This window comes from Lepidochelys kempii, chromosome 7, assembly GCF_965140285.1.
Source record: "Lepidochelys kempii isolate rLepKem1 chromosome 7, rLepKem1.hap1, whole genome shotgun sequence".
Taxonomy (NCBI): domain Eukaryota; kingdom Metazoa; phylum Chordata; order Testudines; family Cheloniidae; genus Lepidochelys; species Lepidochelys kempii.
This window is the reverse complement of record NC_136386.1, coordinates 83,368,012-83,385,115: the sequence shown is the minus strand read 5'-3', so window position 1 is coordinate 83,385,115 and position 17,104 is coordinate 83,368,012. Positions and strand designations below refer to the sequence as shown.

At 43.3% G+C, this 17,104-nt stretch overlaps 1 protein-coding gene across 11 annotated transcripts in view; it reads left to right on the top strand.

Moving 5' to 3' along the window:
* CDH23 (cadherin related 23) overlaps window positions 1-17,104 on the top strand; it is a 522,984-nt gene that overhangs the window by 243,084 nt on the left and 262,796 nt on the right. For all 11 annotated transcript variants that reach the window (XM_073353546.2, XM_073353545.2, XM_073353547.2 and 8 more), the window contains one exon: window positions 16,008-16,120. In XM_073353546.2, coding sequence (XP_073209647.2) covers window positions 16,008-16,120 — 113 coding nt within the window. The remainder of the gene's footprint in view (window positions 1-16,007; window positions 16,121-17,104) is intronic.

The window sequence follows — 17,104 nt, the reverse complement described above, 5'->3', positions numbered from 1 at the left end:
AGACATAGCCCTATTCAGGATCTGGATTGGAGCATCAGATCCAAACTGGTAGAAATCTCACAAGAATATTTCCCTCTCTTCTCTACATGCTTGGGTTCCTCCCTCACATCATCCCATTTACCAGCTCCTTATACATTCCCTCTTCTCCTGAGATCTTCTGGGATATCACATAACTGCTCCAGAACTTCATTAGGTCTTTGGGAGTGGGGGTTGTAAGGTGCTCCTGACCCCTCCTCCTCAAATTGGCTGGATGTGATACCCAGCTGTGATTGCTAAGAAATTATAGAAGAGATGGGGGGGGGGGAGCTGTAATAGGAATTGGGACTGTGCCAATCTCTGCTGGACTATTGGGAGGACACCTACCACACACTCAGAAAACAGCTTGGAATGGTGCCCCTGTTTAGTAGTCTCCCCCTGTTTGGTAGTCTCAAAGGAGTAGCCAATTGTCTCCCCACATCAGAGAGTAGAAGGAGGGGCAGAGGAATAAAGACTTCTATACCCCATCTCACTGATGATTGTTATGTGGCGTGGAGGAAATCCAGGTCTGTGGTGTGATGGCAGAGGGAGGTGGCCTTAGGGGCAAAGGAAGGATATGTTGGGAACCAAAAAAATTGAACCTGCCCAGTTGAGACTTGGTTTTAAACAGAGTCAAAGTCTTACAGTTGGGCCTGATTCCAATTACCCAAATCAAACCCCTTTTCACAGGTTACTCAAGGCTTGAGTTTTGACCCAGGTCTCCACAGGTGAAAGTAAGTCCAACCCTGTCTGTTCCTAATTAATCTATCCCTTTTGCTCCTCCCTAGGAAAAAAACCCTTTCACTTTGTTTTCAAGTTGATCTTAAAATAAAAAAAACCTGCACAAAACTTTCCCCTTAATATTGTATAGAGATGCAGGATTCTTGATTCACATACATAGGACTAACTTGTACCATAAGCATGGACACCAAAGAGTTAAATCAGACAGAAGGATTCATAGGCTCTGGAAAAGCAGCGACTACCACTGATGTCAAAGTGTCAATCTCCATGTGATTGACAAATTTCAGGTTCAGTGATGGATGGACAGCAGGGAGATTACACAAGGACAATCAATATGCCTTTCCCTGTACTTGAAGAGCCTTTGTAAAAGACAGTAGAAGAACGAGGCCTGGGGCTGCAGGGAGCTGGAGGGGCTCAGAGGTTTTGTGAAACCTCTAGAACACTTTTTTTTAAATGATTTTTTGTGAAACTTGCTAAATTTTGAAGAGGGAGGGGAAAAATACCTCCCCCCTACCCCCCTCTTAATTAAAGCTGTTGTACTCCAAGGGAAATGTGAATTAAAAAATGTGATGTTGTGTTTGTCCAACTAAATAGGAACCTTTGATACAGAAGCAGTGTGAATATTGCTTGAAAGTAGTGCTTCCCCTGCTGCTTGTACTATGGGAGAATAATAGTTTTAAAATCCTGCAGTAGCTCCTGGAGCACCTGTCTCCAAAGGCAAATGGAACTCATGCCCCCTTATTTCCCAGTTGTTTAAGTCAGTCATTTGGCCAAATGAGATCTCACATCCCCAAATTAGGAGGTTGTTTAGCCTTCCCTTGGTAAATCCCACGAGGCACCCATCTGCATCTTTCGGTGTCTCAATATCTTTAAAAATCTGCCCCCACGTCCCTAAACTGGACTTTAGAAGGGACAGCATGTCCTGGAAATAAGACCGATTAGTTTAATATATCCATTGCTGGTTGGCCTAAATTGTGCTGGCTTTTTCCCCATATACAAATCACTTCAAACTATCAGTGTGTTTAAAGTCTTCTCAAATTCTACCCGCTGGGGGAGGACTTTCTATGTGATTTGTGTGATCAGAGCAGAACCTTTTTGTAGGAAGACCTGCTGATGGTTAGAAATACACCTCAGACCAAATTATTGATTGAAGGCCTTTTTTCCACACTGCCAAAGCAAGGGAATGCGAGTGATGGTGAGGTGGCGGCTGATGCTCTGGCTCTAGTTTACTAGGCAGCTTGGGTGTTTCTCTGGTGCTGTGAACCAACAGGCTGTGTTGTTACTTTGGCATCTTGCTTTGGCCTGCTGTCAATCCAGGAACAATCATAATAAATACAGCTTCTATAATAGCTGCTTTCATTTCAAAGTGCTTCTCCAGCAAATGGGCTTCAGTAATTAAAACTATAAGTCAGCATCAGTTTGGAAAATGACTGAAAAGTGTGTGAAAGAGGCTGGCAGGCTTTTTTGGAGGGAGAAGTGGGGCTGAAGCCTGCATCTAGACAGGGGTTTGGTGTTTGTATGGGGCCAGTTGATTGCAAGTTTAATGGGAAATAATACCAATCTGGATTGGAGAGAGACTGCACTTTTTCAGTAACCAAGGCAGAGAGCTACATTAAAGTGTTTGTTTTTTCCCCTTCCCTAAAGAATTTTGAGTCTAAATTGTGTGAAGTTATATTGTACTGGGTGCGCAAGATGCAAATAATTATACAGTGACCCAAATAGAAATAATCATCATTCCATCTGACATTTTAAAAGTCAGATCCCTCAGTAGATTGTTTTTCTTTAAAAACAATACACATGCAGGAAAAAAATTTAAAATATTGAAGACTGAATCATAGTGGAATTGCAATGTCTGTCTGTGTTTCAGTGGACTAGGAAAAATAGAAGAGTTCTTATGTTTTTACTTAGGCCTTGACTGGAAGAGTTTCCAGAAAGGTAGGAAGGAAGAGGATTTATTTATGTTAAAAATGTATCAAAGAAGCAATGACAAAGGTAGAAATGCCATTTGGGGGTTATGTTGAGTCAGATGGCCCCCTGTATGGCTTCTGATGTCAGCAGGAAACAGCTGTTGGATATGTGGAAGCGCAACCCATCCATAAGTCCCTGTATGAGTATGTTTGCTGCCAGAGGAGGGGAATGAGGGATATTTTGTGAACCTCAGAAGTCCAGTGCAGAAACAATCTGCATAAAAATCCCCTTAGCAGTTTAATGTGTGTGTTTCTTTTGTATGCGGGGTTGTGAAAATTCATTCTATAAACTCCAGTCGAGCAATAAATGCATGAAAATCCAAATGTACAAGGAACATACTCTCTTTGGGACTATATTTGCCGTCTGCTCCCTGTTTACTTGGATGAAGCCCTCTGCAAGTTAAACAGGAGGCTAAATAAAAGGGTGAAATGAACATTTATGAGTTATGTCATCCTTTGGGAATGAGAGAAAATAGTGTTGTACTGAGAGGGAAACAGAACTGAATGGAATCTTGTGTTGTATCACAATGAATTAGTGTGAATATTTCTCATTAAATTTTTTTCTTCCTGTTAAAATGTGGTTGAAACAGGTTCAGTCTGGTTAATACTTTCTTGTACCACACTGGTGTACTCATTCATAATCCCTTATATTAGTGTCACACACATCATGGTGACTGCCACCAGCAGAAGACACAAACTGCCCATTGTAAAAGGTAATATTTTATTTGTACATGAATTCTGCAAGCTTATTCATGATGATGATTTCTCAGGGAACTTTCAGGCTTCTGGGTTGAGCAAATGAGTACAGTTTTCCGGCAATAGGTTTTCATTGCATTCAGTTCATGGAATCATGGAGAAGAAAGACCTATTGGTCTTGATTCTTAAAATCTTTTAGGTGCATATAAGCCTACCACATTGAACTATGCATCTAATGAAATGCTACCCATTAAGGTGTTTCAAAACAATGATGTCACAACCATAGTCAATCCATGACTGCTATGTCGTTATCTCTCCCAGAAGTATCACTTTGAGGGGTTGTACCATACTTATCATGCTGTTATGTGTACCCATGTTGGGGAGGAAGAGTGGATACCTCTTTATAGAGTTGTCCACAAATGTCACAAACCTATCTCCAGATAAAGCAAAAGTGACTACAGGAAAAGGCAAAAAAAGCAGGTCCAGGGTCCAAAGCTGTGCTGGTTATTTACTTTCAATTTTAGACATCTGCTGAATTCTAAACTGTGCTTGTAAAAGAATATTGTGGTTTGGGATTCAGAATCCTTGAATATGATTGCCACAGGATGGCTGGCCTGTTTAAATGAAGTAGCTCCTGTGCAAGAACAGGTGCTCTCAGTTTTGCCAATTAAGAGAGCGGGGAAACACATGGGACTATAAAGAGCCAGGCTGTCAATAAAGGGGGGGGGGGGCAACAGGAGCTTCCTAGGAGAGGCTGTGAGAGTTCCCAGGGAGGCAAGACAGTGAGAACCCACTGAGGAAAAAGGGCCTCCAGGGATAAAACCCTGGGATGTGACGTTTAGTGAAAAAGGCAAGGAAGAACCTGCACCAGGCCCTGAAGCAGGAAGGACTGAGAGAGGTAAAGGGGAAAATCCCCTGAGAGCTATAGCTTAAGGAGGGTTGTTTTTTTCCTACATTTTGGAAAATAAAACTCTGCCTGGAAAGAGACCCTGGGTGAGTCATAGAATCATAGAATATCAGGGTTGGAAGAGACCTCAGGAGGTCATCTAGTCCAACCCCCTGCTCAAAGCAGGACCAATCCCCAATTTTTGCCCCGATCCCTAAATGGCCCCCTCAAGGATTGAACTCTCAACCCTGGGTTAAGCAGGCCAAGGCTCAAACCACTGAACTATCCCTCCCTCCCTAGGCCCTTTTGTGGGCTATGGAACACCCAGCACCTTACAGTGATAAACTAGGGTTGGGACTACAATTTTGTCACAGAGGTTATAGTGGTCATGGAAATTTGTAAATTTGAATAAAGTCCATGAAATTGGGCTCCCACTGCCTTGGAAATGGCTGGGAAAATGTGTTTGATTAGGATTCCAAACTGAGTGGAATTGCAACCTTGTGAATGGGGTCACAGTGCCACTCAGGCTTGGCCCTTTGTCTCCATCTATGGAGTGATGGCAGGCCCAATCTGAGTGGCACTGTGACCTTGTGTGCCAGGTTGCAATGCCCAGAGTGGGGAGCTGCTGCTGCTGCTGGGTGAGTGTGGGGGTGGGCTCACTCTCCCTCCACATCCCTGGACTCACCTTTCAGCACCCCCACTCGTCTTTTGTGTATGTTGAGGTAGTGAAAACTACATTATTTGGTGATTTTTCTGTGACTTATAGGTTTTTTCCTCCATATCTCTGCTGTGAAATTTGTTTAAAATGTCCATAGCCTCAACTATGATTAGCTCAGAAATCCAATATCTTTAGAATCTGTGGACTTTATCCTTCTCTCCAATACATGATTGCATCTCCTATTAACTTTAATGGGAATTGTGTCAGTATATCAGATGGTAGAATTGGTCCTTGTGTGTACCCGTGACTCTGCACAAGGTAAATTTTACATGTGCTTGTTGCAAGGAAGGGTTATTCTTTTTAGAAACCACAAGATTAGAAATTATGGATCTGTTGTGCTAAACAGGTGAGTTAACTCTTTCTCAGACAAGGTACCAAAATTCCTGGTTCTAGAAACGTGTGTGTGGGAGGGTGGGGTTTCTACAGAATTCCCAATCTATATTTGAGTGCCATGGCAGGAATCAGTGTTTCTAGAAACAAGCAGTAATCTGATTCTAGATCAGGGAGAACACGTGCCATTTTTCTAGAACTGGAGATTATGAATTTGTAATCTCTGTTCCTGAGGGTGTATTTTATGAAATAAAGAACATGATGTAATCCTCTACAGTTCAGAAATGTCTTGTTCCCTTCAAAACTGAGTAGGAGTAGAGACCAAGGAATGCTCTTACTGATCAGTTACGGATGTGTTGATGAATACAGAAGAGAAGCTGCCCTGAAACACTTGTCTCCATATTGCATGGGGGCAAAAACTCAAGGTGAAAACCAGCGAGGGGGTCAAAGCAGCTGATGGACTATTTATATAATAACTGTATCTGTTGCCGACTCTATGAACCACGTCCAACAGCATCTATTTCAGTGCAGAGGAGCCCTGACGGAGCACATTTTGATTAATAAATTATCCAGCACAAGGAGTGTGATGGGTTCCCCTTTCACATCTCATGAAAGTCATTCACAGCCAAGTTCAGTGGCTCGGCAAGTCCCCACCATTCTGACAATGCATCTCTCAGCCACAAACGTCCCTTCACAGGGGGACTATTGGAGCGTTCACCTAGGCATAGAGGGTTGGACAGTGCTGGCTGAGAGACAGTCCTTAATTAAAGATGGAGAGTAGCCAAATCTTTCTCTTTGTGCATAATTTGAAAAGTAATGAGTTACCAATAGCAAAGGAGGCAGGGAGGAGATTTCAATATCTTTCTTCCTTTTCTGGAGTCAGTCCAGTACTTTTAAATAGCATCTTTAAACTGAGAGAGTCAGCAGAAGGTATTAAGAATCATGGTCCTACAAAATCCCACTTTATATCTTTGTTTCTCCAAAATGGCATCTCCACCAAGACCCATTCTTCACAATGAGACTAGAAGAGAACTGAAATTTTGCTATTGTGATATAGCCCTGCTACTCCTGATCTGGCTTCCTTTCTGCTCTTTTCCCTTCATCTCACTTTTCTTCACCCCAGCTGATGAAAGGAACTCATGAGTTGGACAGGATTTATAACTGACAGTTCCCAAAGGTGACTTATATTTTAGCCAGTTTGACCTGATCCTTGTTCTTGTTGCTGACTTTTTAAATCTCAATACCCTACTGAAAATATCCTTATAGACCAAGAAAAACAAAATGGTACATGAAGGATTTAGCAGAAATGGTGCTGATTACGTATATCTGTCTAAGGTATTGTGTTGTAGCTGTGTTTGGTCCCAGGATATCAGAGAGACAAGGTGGGTGAGGTAACATCTTTTATTGGACCAACTTCTATTGGTGAGGGAGACAAGGTTTTGAGCTACACAGTCCTGAAGAAGAGTTCTGTTGGTGAAAGAGACAAGCTTTTAAGCTATACAGAAGTTGGTCCAATAAAAGATATTACCTCACCCACCTTGCCTCTCTAAGGTACTATATGGCTCCCATTACCATTGTATTTGTGTGCCTTTTAGTCTTCTAATGTATTTATCCTCACATCTGCCTGGTGAGGTAGGGAAGTACTATCCTCCCCATTGTACAGATGGGGAACCGATGCAGAGAGAGAATAAATGACTTGCGCCAGATCCCACAGGAAGTCGGTGCCAGAGCAGGGAGCTGAACTGGTTCTTGTGAAGATCACTCGAACTAAAATGTGTATGTTACAAAGTCAGCATGTGGTCTGGGCGTTGGAAAAGTGGGCAGGGATCACCCTAGGTTTTGAAGGCCCTCTTGTTAAATGTTGTCATGCCTCAGACTGCCACGAAATCCATGGAGAGATTTAGTACGGTTTTATTTACGGTGGATGTCTGTCTCTTGTATTCACACACTTCCCTTTTTCTTCTTTAACTTAGTGCATCTTTTCTTCCCTGTCTTTCAGTGTCTCTATTTGCCTATTTTACCCTTTTCAAATTTCAATATATTATTTTCTGTAACCATTTTATTTTTCAGATTCTTCCTTCCACCCTGAGCTATTTTACCATCACTTTTCCCTCTGTTTTTTAAAATATATATATATTTTAAATCTTGCACTCCATTTTAATTCTTGCTCCAAGCTCTTTGACCACCCTGTCTTTTCCTGCTATGATTCCTCTTTGCCTTTTACCTCAACTGGATCTCCTAGGTTTCCTTTCACTGCTCTGCTCTCCCCTCAGAGCCATTCAGTCTGCCCTCCAGGGCTGTACTCTGCTCCATCCCGGACCTCTTCCAGGTCAGCGGGTTTTCATTTGTGTTTCAGTGTAGGGGAGGAAGAAAGGGAGACGCCCTTCCCAGGAGGGGATCTCTGTTGCCCACCAGGAGTTATAAGAATCCCTTTCAGTCGTTGGCTGAAGGACCCATCAGTTCCTGAAATTTGCCTGCTCAGTCTGACTGAGCCGGAAGAGATCCTGCCTATGATAGATGCTCTGCTCACAGGCAGAATGAGCAGTTTCTTATTACAGTCATGAGCTCTCCAGGCACTTTGCAGGGAAAGCAGCTGGATGGCTGCCTGGCTCGTTTCAAAGTGCTAATGGTACTGGGATTTTTGGTCCTTCTCAGGTTTCATTTCCTCCTGTTTCTGTTTAGTCCAGAGTTAGACCGAGGCCAACACTCCTGATTCATTCCTAGGTGGAGCCATGGGAGAGCACAAGGCCCTGGCATAGGACAAGTCAGAGTCTGGGTTTGAAGACCTCTTGCAGAACTGGTGTGTCAGAGATTAGATAAAAAGAACAGGAGTACTTGTGGCACCTTAGAGACTAACGAATTTATTAGAGCATAAGCTTTCATGGGCTACAGCCCACTTCATCGGATGCATAGAATGGAACATATAGTAAGAAGAAATATATACATACAGAAGTCTGCTGCAGTTTCCACGGTAAACATCTGATGAAGTGAGCTGTAGCTCACGAAAGCTCATGCTCAAATAAATTGGTTAGTCTCTAAGGTGCCACAAGTACTCCTTTTCTTTTTGCGAATACAGACTAACACGGCTGTTCCTCTGAAACCATACAAACAGTGAGAGGCTAATTAGTTAAGAGAAAAGGAAGACTTGTGGCACCTTCGAGACTAACAAATTTATTTGAGCATAAGCTACAGCTCACTTCATCAGATGCATTCAGGTATTTTCCACTGAATGTATCTGATGAAGTGAGCTGTAGCTCACGAAAGCTTATGCTCAAATAAATTTGTTAGTCTCTAAGGTGCCACAAGTCCTCCTTTTCTTTTTACGGATACAGACTAACAGGGCTGCTACTCTGAAACCTGTAATTAGTTAAGATGAGCTGCTATTAGCAGGAGAAAACTTTTGTAGTGATAATCAAGATGGCCCATTTAGACAGTTGACAAGAAGGTGTGAGGATACTTAACTTTAGGGAAATAGATTCAGTATGTGTAAAGACCCAGCTGACTTAGAACAACGCTTCCTTAGCTCTCTTACCCTAACACCCCTACTCTACTTGCGCTACATTGATGATATTTTCATCATCTGGACCCATGGAAAAGAAGCCCTTGAGGAATTCCACCATGATTTTAACAATTTCCATCCCACCATCAACCTCAGCCGAGACCAATCTACACAAGTGGTCCATTTCCTGGACACTACTGTACTAATAAGCGATGGTCACATAAACACCACCCTCTACTGGAAACCTACTAACTGCTATACTTACCTACATGCATCCAGCTTCCATCCAGGACACACCACAAGATGCATTGTCTACAGCCAAGCTCTAAGATACAACCGCATTTGCTCCAATCCCTCAGACAGAGACAAACACCTACAAGATCTCTATCAAGCATTCTTAAACCTACAGTACCCACCTGGTGAAGTGAAGAAACAGATTGACAGAGCCAGAAGAGTACTCAGAAGTCACCTACTACAGGACAGGCCCAACAAAGAAAATAACAGAATGCCACTAGCTGTCACCTTCAGCCCCCAACTAAAACTTCTCCAGCGCATCATCAAAGATTTACAACCTATCCTGAAAAATGATCCCTCACTCTCTCAGATTTTGGGAGACAGGCCAGTCCTTGCTTACAGACAGCCCCCCAACCTGAAGCAAATGCTCTCCAGCAACCACACACCACACAACAAAAACACTAACCCAGGAACCTATCCTTGCAACAAAGCCCGATGCCAACTCTGTCCACATATTTATTCAAGTGACACCATCATAGGACCTAATCACATTAGCCACGCCATCAGGGGCTCATTCACCTGCACATCTACAAATGTGATATGTGCCAGCAATGCCCCTCTGCCATGTACATTGGCCAAACCGGACAGTCTCTACACAAAAGAATAAATGGACAGAAATCATAACATTCAAAAATCAGTAGGAGAACACTTCAGCCTCTCTGACCACTCAGTAAAAGATTTAAGGGTGACAATTTTGCAATAGAAAAGCTTCAAAAACAGACTCCAACGAGAAACTGCTGAGCTTGAATTAATATGCAAATTAGAAAAGGAGTAATTGTGGCACCTTAGAGACTAACCAATTTATATGAGTATAAGCTGTAGCTCATGAAAGCTTATGTTCAAATAAATGTGTTCATCTCTAAGGTGCCACAAATACTCCTTTTCTTTTTGCGGATACAGACTAACACAGCAGCTACTCTGAAATCTATGCAAACTAGATACCATTAACTTGGGTTTGAAGAGAGACTGGGAGTGGCTGGGTCATTACACATATTGAATCTATTTCCCCATGTTAAGTATCCTCACACCTTCTTGTCAACTGTCTCAATGGACCATCTTGATTATCACTACAAAAGTTTTTTTCTCCTGTTGATAATAGCTCATCTTAACTAATTAGCGTCTCAGTTTGTATGGCAACTTCCAACTTATCTGTATGTATATATATTTCTTCTTACTATATGTTCCATTCTATGCATCCGATGAAGTGGGCTGTAGCCCACAAAAGCTTATGCTCTAATAAATGTGTGGGTCTCCTGTTCTTTTTGCAGATACAGACTAACACGGCTGCTACTCTGAAACCAAGTTTATTCTGTTGCTTGGAGACTGTAAGATGGAGCAGGCTTTTCACTCTGTGTTATTGCTATCTTTAAAGTGCAGTACACAAACCCTTTGTGACCCAGACAGAGAATATCAGCACCTAAAACTGAAACCTGATACAGAATGAGCATATGAATATTTGACAGCAAAGTGTTCAAAGTGGACTTCCCTTCAGGGGGAAATTGTACCATTCAAAGCTTCTCTTCACAGCCCTCTCTGCTATATTTCTCTTAACATTTTGTGCTACAACCGTCACACAACACACTCACTTCTAAACAAAAATTCCAGTACCATTTAATGTACCAGCCAGAGCTAGCTTTTCCCTACTCCGACCAGGTAATTAAGTCCTCGCAAATAGGTTCAGGAATCACTAACAGGCAGCAGGTTCACTATTAACACATTTCCACAAGCTACGAGAGAGTCTGTTCCAAAGCTATGAGGAACTTTTGGAAAAAGAGCTGCTATCTAATCTCTGGTTTCAGAGTAGCAGCTGTGTTAGTCTGTATCCGCAAAAAGAACAGGAGTACTTGTGGCACCTTAGAGACTAACAAGTGAGCTGTAGCTCATGAAAGCTTATGCTCAAATACATTTGTTAGTCTCTAAGGTGCCACAAGTCCTCCTTTTCTTTTTGAGAATAAACTTGGTAGATCTGCTCCGTTTAAAATACACCACAGGGGATTCTGTGTATCCACTGTGTTCTCTCTCATGTCTGGGTATTACAGTGCTGCTTCAACAATATAGTCATCAGAGGAACAGCAATTCATTGTATTGGCACACCCATTAGACAGGGTCAGGGAGGCAGGATAGGATGAGTAGCCCTAGCAGCATCAGTCAGACAATACCAGGGTCAGAAGGGCATGACAGTACAGGTAGCATAATATGGGTAGCTAACACAGGTCTGAGCAGCAAGGCAGGGCCAAAAGAACCAGGGATCTTTGGACAGGCAGGCAGCACTGAAAGCAGCAGACAGGATCAGAGTTCAGAAACAGGCTCCGGATGTCTCTGTCAGGCATTGTTAGATTGAGATAGTGGGACAGAGCAACGCAAAGAACACTGGCACCAGATCTACAACTGTGTCTGAATATGGCACTATAGATATGAGTCACTTGCCAGCTTTATGTAACAGAGAGAAAACCCTTACTAACTCATAAGATTTAATTGGATAGTAGTTATCTGCTTCAGAGGCCATTGGAGTAACAGACTTATCTGCGGGTGAATGTCCAGCAGCTAGTGATCGGAGTCTGAGCAGCAACATGCCAGACTGTCATCCATGCTCCTCAGCATCTCCACATTGTGTGGCTCTGTTGCATCCATGGAATCCCTCTGCCTCTGAGTGGGTTGATGCAGAGACCTAGTGGTTTGGAATGGTTTCTTTGTCTTTCCAGACACAGAGGGAAAGGAGAAAGAGGAGTGAAAGTAATTGCTGTTAGAGCAGTGGAGCAGACAAACCAATTGAAAGCCATCAGCCTGTGTTGCAGTACGCACAGTCAGCCACACACTAAACTGCAGTTAACCCAGGCTGGGACTTTTTACTGGGTCAAAAGACTGACAGATAACGAGAGGACAAAGGATGAAGGAGAGATTTTATAGCGAGAAGGGGTGGAGAGAGTGGAAGGCTGAGTGACAGCAAATGGGGAGTGAAAAGCAAAGATGGCTATTTTTCCCCCTATGAAAAAGATGAAGAAATTGAAAATATAAAGATAACAAGAGAGTTTCCAAAGAGAAGCACCGAGCAGGAATTTGCATTGTTCTATAGTGCAGTACTTCATGGAGGACCATTGGTCAGAGGACAAATGAATTGGTGGTTGAAGAGGCTTTGTAGAGAAAATTATGAAAAGACTTTGAATGACAGATTTGGAGACATGTCTTTCCTACTCAAAGGCTGTTTTTCGAGCCAACCAACTCTGTGTAAGCAAAAAGGCTCCCAAAAATACATCAGATGCATGTCTTTAATGTGAACAATATTTGGGAGGCTGAGCTAAAGGAAAACCTCTGATGTGCACAGCTGAAGAGCATTTGGGTCCTTAAGTTGTTCCCTTTCTTCTTAAAAATTACCTTACATTTGCTCAGATTCTGGTTGTGAGCCGAATTCATGGTGACTCTTGGAATGAGGGGTCCAGTGCTCAAACTGTAAGGCTTTGTTAGGTCCTTCATGCTCTGGCCAAATTCAGAATAAGCCCCATCAACCCACTTCCACTAGAACATATTGGTCTGAGGCTGAAGTTGGCAATCGCACCGGTTGGCAGATTTGTTAGTGGCAGGACAATGTGTTTTTTTTATTAAAATATATATTTATGGCATGTAATGTTGGAGGACTGTACAAAGGCTGCCCCAAAATATAATTTACCAGGGCAATATGCAGCGAAGGAAATGGTTGGCATCTTAGGACAGTTAAACTTGTTGCAGTACAATACAATATATTTTTATACATTGTTCTTCAAATGTGGAATCACAAAATGACTTTAGTTATGTCTGACTCGAAGAGAAAAAACTTGACAATATAATTTCAAAGAGAGGAAATGACTCTGTGTCTGGGGAAGAATGTCAAAATGTTCCTTGGGGGGCTGTACAAAGTGAAAACATGAGCGCTCCTGACTCGACCTCCTTACCCTGCTGTTAAAGAGGGAATGGGGGAGGAAGCCCAGACTGGAGAAGCATAGTGAGTGCAGGGAGTTAGTGGATATGAAATTGGTGAGGTAGCATGAAGTATGTGAAGACTTTTTGAAAATCAGGAGGAAAGTTTTGGCCTAGATTTGGAGATGAATAGGAATCCATGATAAGGGGGGACAATGGCATGGACAAGATGACTTAATGTAGGTCTTTTCTATCTATATAATTATGATTGGTTGATCCTGGTGAGCAGGGAGAAATTTGAAGATTTCCAAGGCTCCCAAAACATTAGAGAGAGAGAAATCTAGGAAGGTAGGTGGTGCGTTACTTCAATAGTTCTAGATAGGAAGTGATTTAAGGCATGAAGAAGGATTTCAACAGTGCTAAGGACAAATTTAGAAATGTTTTGAAACGTGTGCTGTAATATTTCATGATCCTGAACTTTTTCTCCTCCCACATCTTTCTTGGCTAAAATTATAACATTTCTAGCCTAGGTAACAAAGTTCTGGCTTGACATAGGAGGTCAGTGGGTTAAGTAGGTCATAGTTTAAATAGGATCAGTGATGTGGGGCAAGGGTGTTTTCTCTCTCCGTCAATTCTGAAAGAGGATTTAATCAACCATGCAGTAGCCAGGAACTGACAATCAAGACAGACAAGTAGGTGTTAGTTAGAAAGGTCTGAGAATAAGCTCCAAAAGAAAGATTATAGAGTTGGGTGACCACCACATCGAGGTAAAGTCCAAAGTGGAAACTATTGGTACCTTTTAAGATTTGCTACTGAACATCACTTAATATTGGTAAGTAGATCCTTAACAGTTCATTAAGCTGTGAACTCTGTCACTGAAGCAATCAATGGGCCATTTCAGATGGAACAGAGAAGAGGACCCAAGGACAAAATCATGAGGCACTCTGTAATTGGAGGCCTGAGGGGAAAATATAAGCCCTCCGCTATAAAGGAGAAATGTACAGTTATAGAGTTAGGACTCTGTCCAGGACAAGGAGGGGAGACCATGGTTTCTCTTAGCTCCTGGTGCTCCTAGAGGGTAAAATGTCTGAGAGGATTGAAAGCTACACGGCAACCAAGTCACATGAGAAGACAGCTGTAACTAGAAGCAAGAAATGGGTCATTAATCACCCAATGTAAGGGAATATCAATATGATGAAAGTGGCTAGGTCAGGCAGGCAGAGGTACAGGATCAGAATAGAGCAAATTGGTCAAGAGCTAAGGAAAGGATACTTTTGTAATGGCAAATTTTCTTGAAATGCATTTCCAGAAAATTGGCAAATAGTTTTTAATATAAGACACCCAACTTCTCAGTATCTTTCTCTCTTCTCTCCCCTGCCCCCCCCCCATCAGCTGGATGGAATGTAACAATCCCCCACCTCCTCCTTTGTCTTGGTGTTTGGGATCAGGAATTCTTACACACTGTGAGAGTGTAGGGTGTAGAGTGTAAGGGGGTGGGTGTGTGTGTGTGTGTGTGTGTTTGCAGGAGTGTATGTATGTGCAAGCCCCTGATCATTAATTCAGTAGCCTCCTTCTTGGATATCACACAAGGCAAGCATCAGATTGCCAAGGCTCCAAGTGACAACTGATTTCTTTGTCTCAGTTGACAAAGGTAAAGGAGATGAGATTATTATGAGGGTAGCCCCAGTCCCGTGAGATTCAGCTTATTAATATCTGCTGGCAAATAGGCTGTACGACTCAGCAATACCGAGTTAACCTTCTGCCAGTGTCTATTTCTAAAGAAGGAGAAAACTGACCCAGGTTGCCATGAGAGCAGGACCGGCTCTTCTGGATGAAGCACAAAATAGTGAGGCATTGAGGATGGCATCGCGTGTGGCTGGTCACACATGTAACCTTCGGGGATATCAAATTTACAAGCTCATAGAAAGGCACCCAAAGGCATGGAATAAAGAGCATCTACAAACTAGATGGAAGCAAATGAGAGGGTCCAGCCCACTCCCAAAGGGCAGTGGGGACTCTTAGAAGGGGCAGTCTGCCATCCAGGGGACATAGCAGCAATGGCAGAGATCAGTCGAGGGGGTGTGGAGGAAATGAGAATGCTGAAGGCAGCCGTCTAAACCAAAGCCTGTTCAGTTCAGTAACTGGATTTTGCCTTTTTGTTGTGCTGCTTTAGCTCTGTCCTAAAACCACATGGGGCTAGACCATGAAGATACTATATCACAAGCCTTAAGTCAAAGGCAGCATGAAATGTGTTCCTGTTCTAGGAGCAGGCCAGGTCCCAGTTGTTTCTCCCCTGAAGCAAAGGGGAAGCAGGGACCCAACCTGCACCAGCTCAGCATACTTCCCATTCTGCACCACCTTAGCTCTGCAGCTGGTGCATGAGGGTGGGGATGGAGCTGAGGCTCTGCTTACTCCCAGCCCTGTCCAACCATTTCCCTCCCACCTTCATGTGATGGGAGTAGCTGCCCACTATGGCTGCTCTCTCTTTGTGCTCAGACTTCAACACTTGCTAAGAGGTAAACTGCAAAGTGGCGGTCTGTATACGCTGTCTGAGATCCCAAGTCAGTAACAGAGTAGATGTGGAGATAAGAACGATGAATGCGTTTACATTTTAGCAGAAACTCTTTGAAATTCCTACACTGCCTGAAGTGTTTGTGATGCTATCAGCTCTTGCAAAGAAAGCACAGTTCTGAGCCCAGTATTGGGTAGGTAAGTGAAGGAGGAACTGATTTACAGCCATTTAATTTTAAAATGCATTTATAATGCTTTAAGTCTGCACATACTAGTATAATCTGTTACCCGGCTGGGGGTCTTAAACCAGACTACAGTTCTGAATTCTAAAATCGCTTTTTGCATGATCTGGTCATGCATGGAGGGTCTCATCAGGCTTTCCTCTGTGTTAAGTCCATAGTTTCTGTGTCTTCAGCAATATGGGCTGCTTGTGCTCATCCTGTTTGTTTTCATTGCCAGGTAACACCAACAGCATCTTTGCACTGGACTACATCAGTGGAGCTTTAACCCTGAATGGGCCACTGGACCGTGAAAACCCTTTCTACAGCACTGGATTCATTCTCACAGTGAAGGTGAGACACTGAGAGCAATAGCTCTTTGGGGAGACAAGGGGAAGGATCAGCATAGCTGAAGGGAGAGGAAAGGCACTTCAGTCAGAGGATCATCTGTGAATGTGTTGCTGCTCTGTGCTGCTTAATACTGACTTATTTCAAGTGAAGAAGCACACTGGTAGTATTCTTTCCCTATCTGACACCAGGGCAGACCTCTGCTATTCCCAGGGCAGGACTCCTCTCTCTCTCCCTGTCTGGCATCAGGGACAGACCCCATTATCCCTAGATTGGGGAGTGGGCTGTAGAATTAACCTGTTCTATTTCTTGTGATTCACCCTGACTGCTGCTAGCTCAGTTAGCTCTTCCAAAGCTCTCTGAACTTCTGCTCTGGGGTACTCCTCTTTTGGTGGTTTCTGTCTTCTGTAGTGTATGTGTTGCTCTGTTCTGGCTCAGGGGTACTCCTCGGGGTGGGAGGAGGCTAGACACACACGCTGCATGCCAGAACCCCTTTGAGCAGCAGGATGAACAGTGTCCTGTGGATTAATGAAGGGGGAACGTACTGGTGGGGCTAGTAGGGACTGTGAGATGCAACAGAATTAGAAGGGCAGAAACAGATGCTGACATGACAAAAATGGGTCTTCCCCCCCCCCCGCCCCCAATCTCACTGGGCACCTGTATTTTTGGTGTCCAGCAGATCCTTCAGCTGCATCTGTGTCTGTGTTGCATGGTACAAGGATTACAAAGAAAAGGCTAAAAGTCGCTTCATCATGAAAATGCATCGAAGCATAACGTTCCGACACCATGAGGCCCCACCGGAGAACTGCTCTCCCAACTCCAATTTCCGCTCTTTAATCAAAATCCATACCAAGCCAGCCGGTGGGTTGGAAACACATTTAGAAGTGTGGATTCCACTGGGCTGGAGGAAAGAATCAGCATGTTAGAGAAGTCATTGACTGGGAGGATGGCAGCCAGCACTGGAAGAGTAGCATCATAGAATATCAGGGT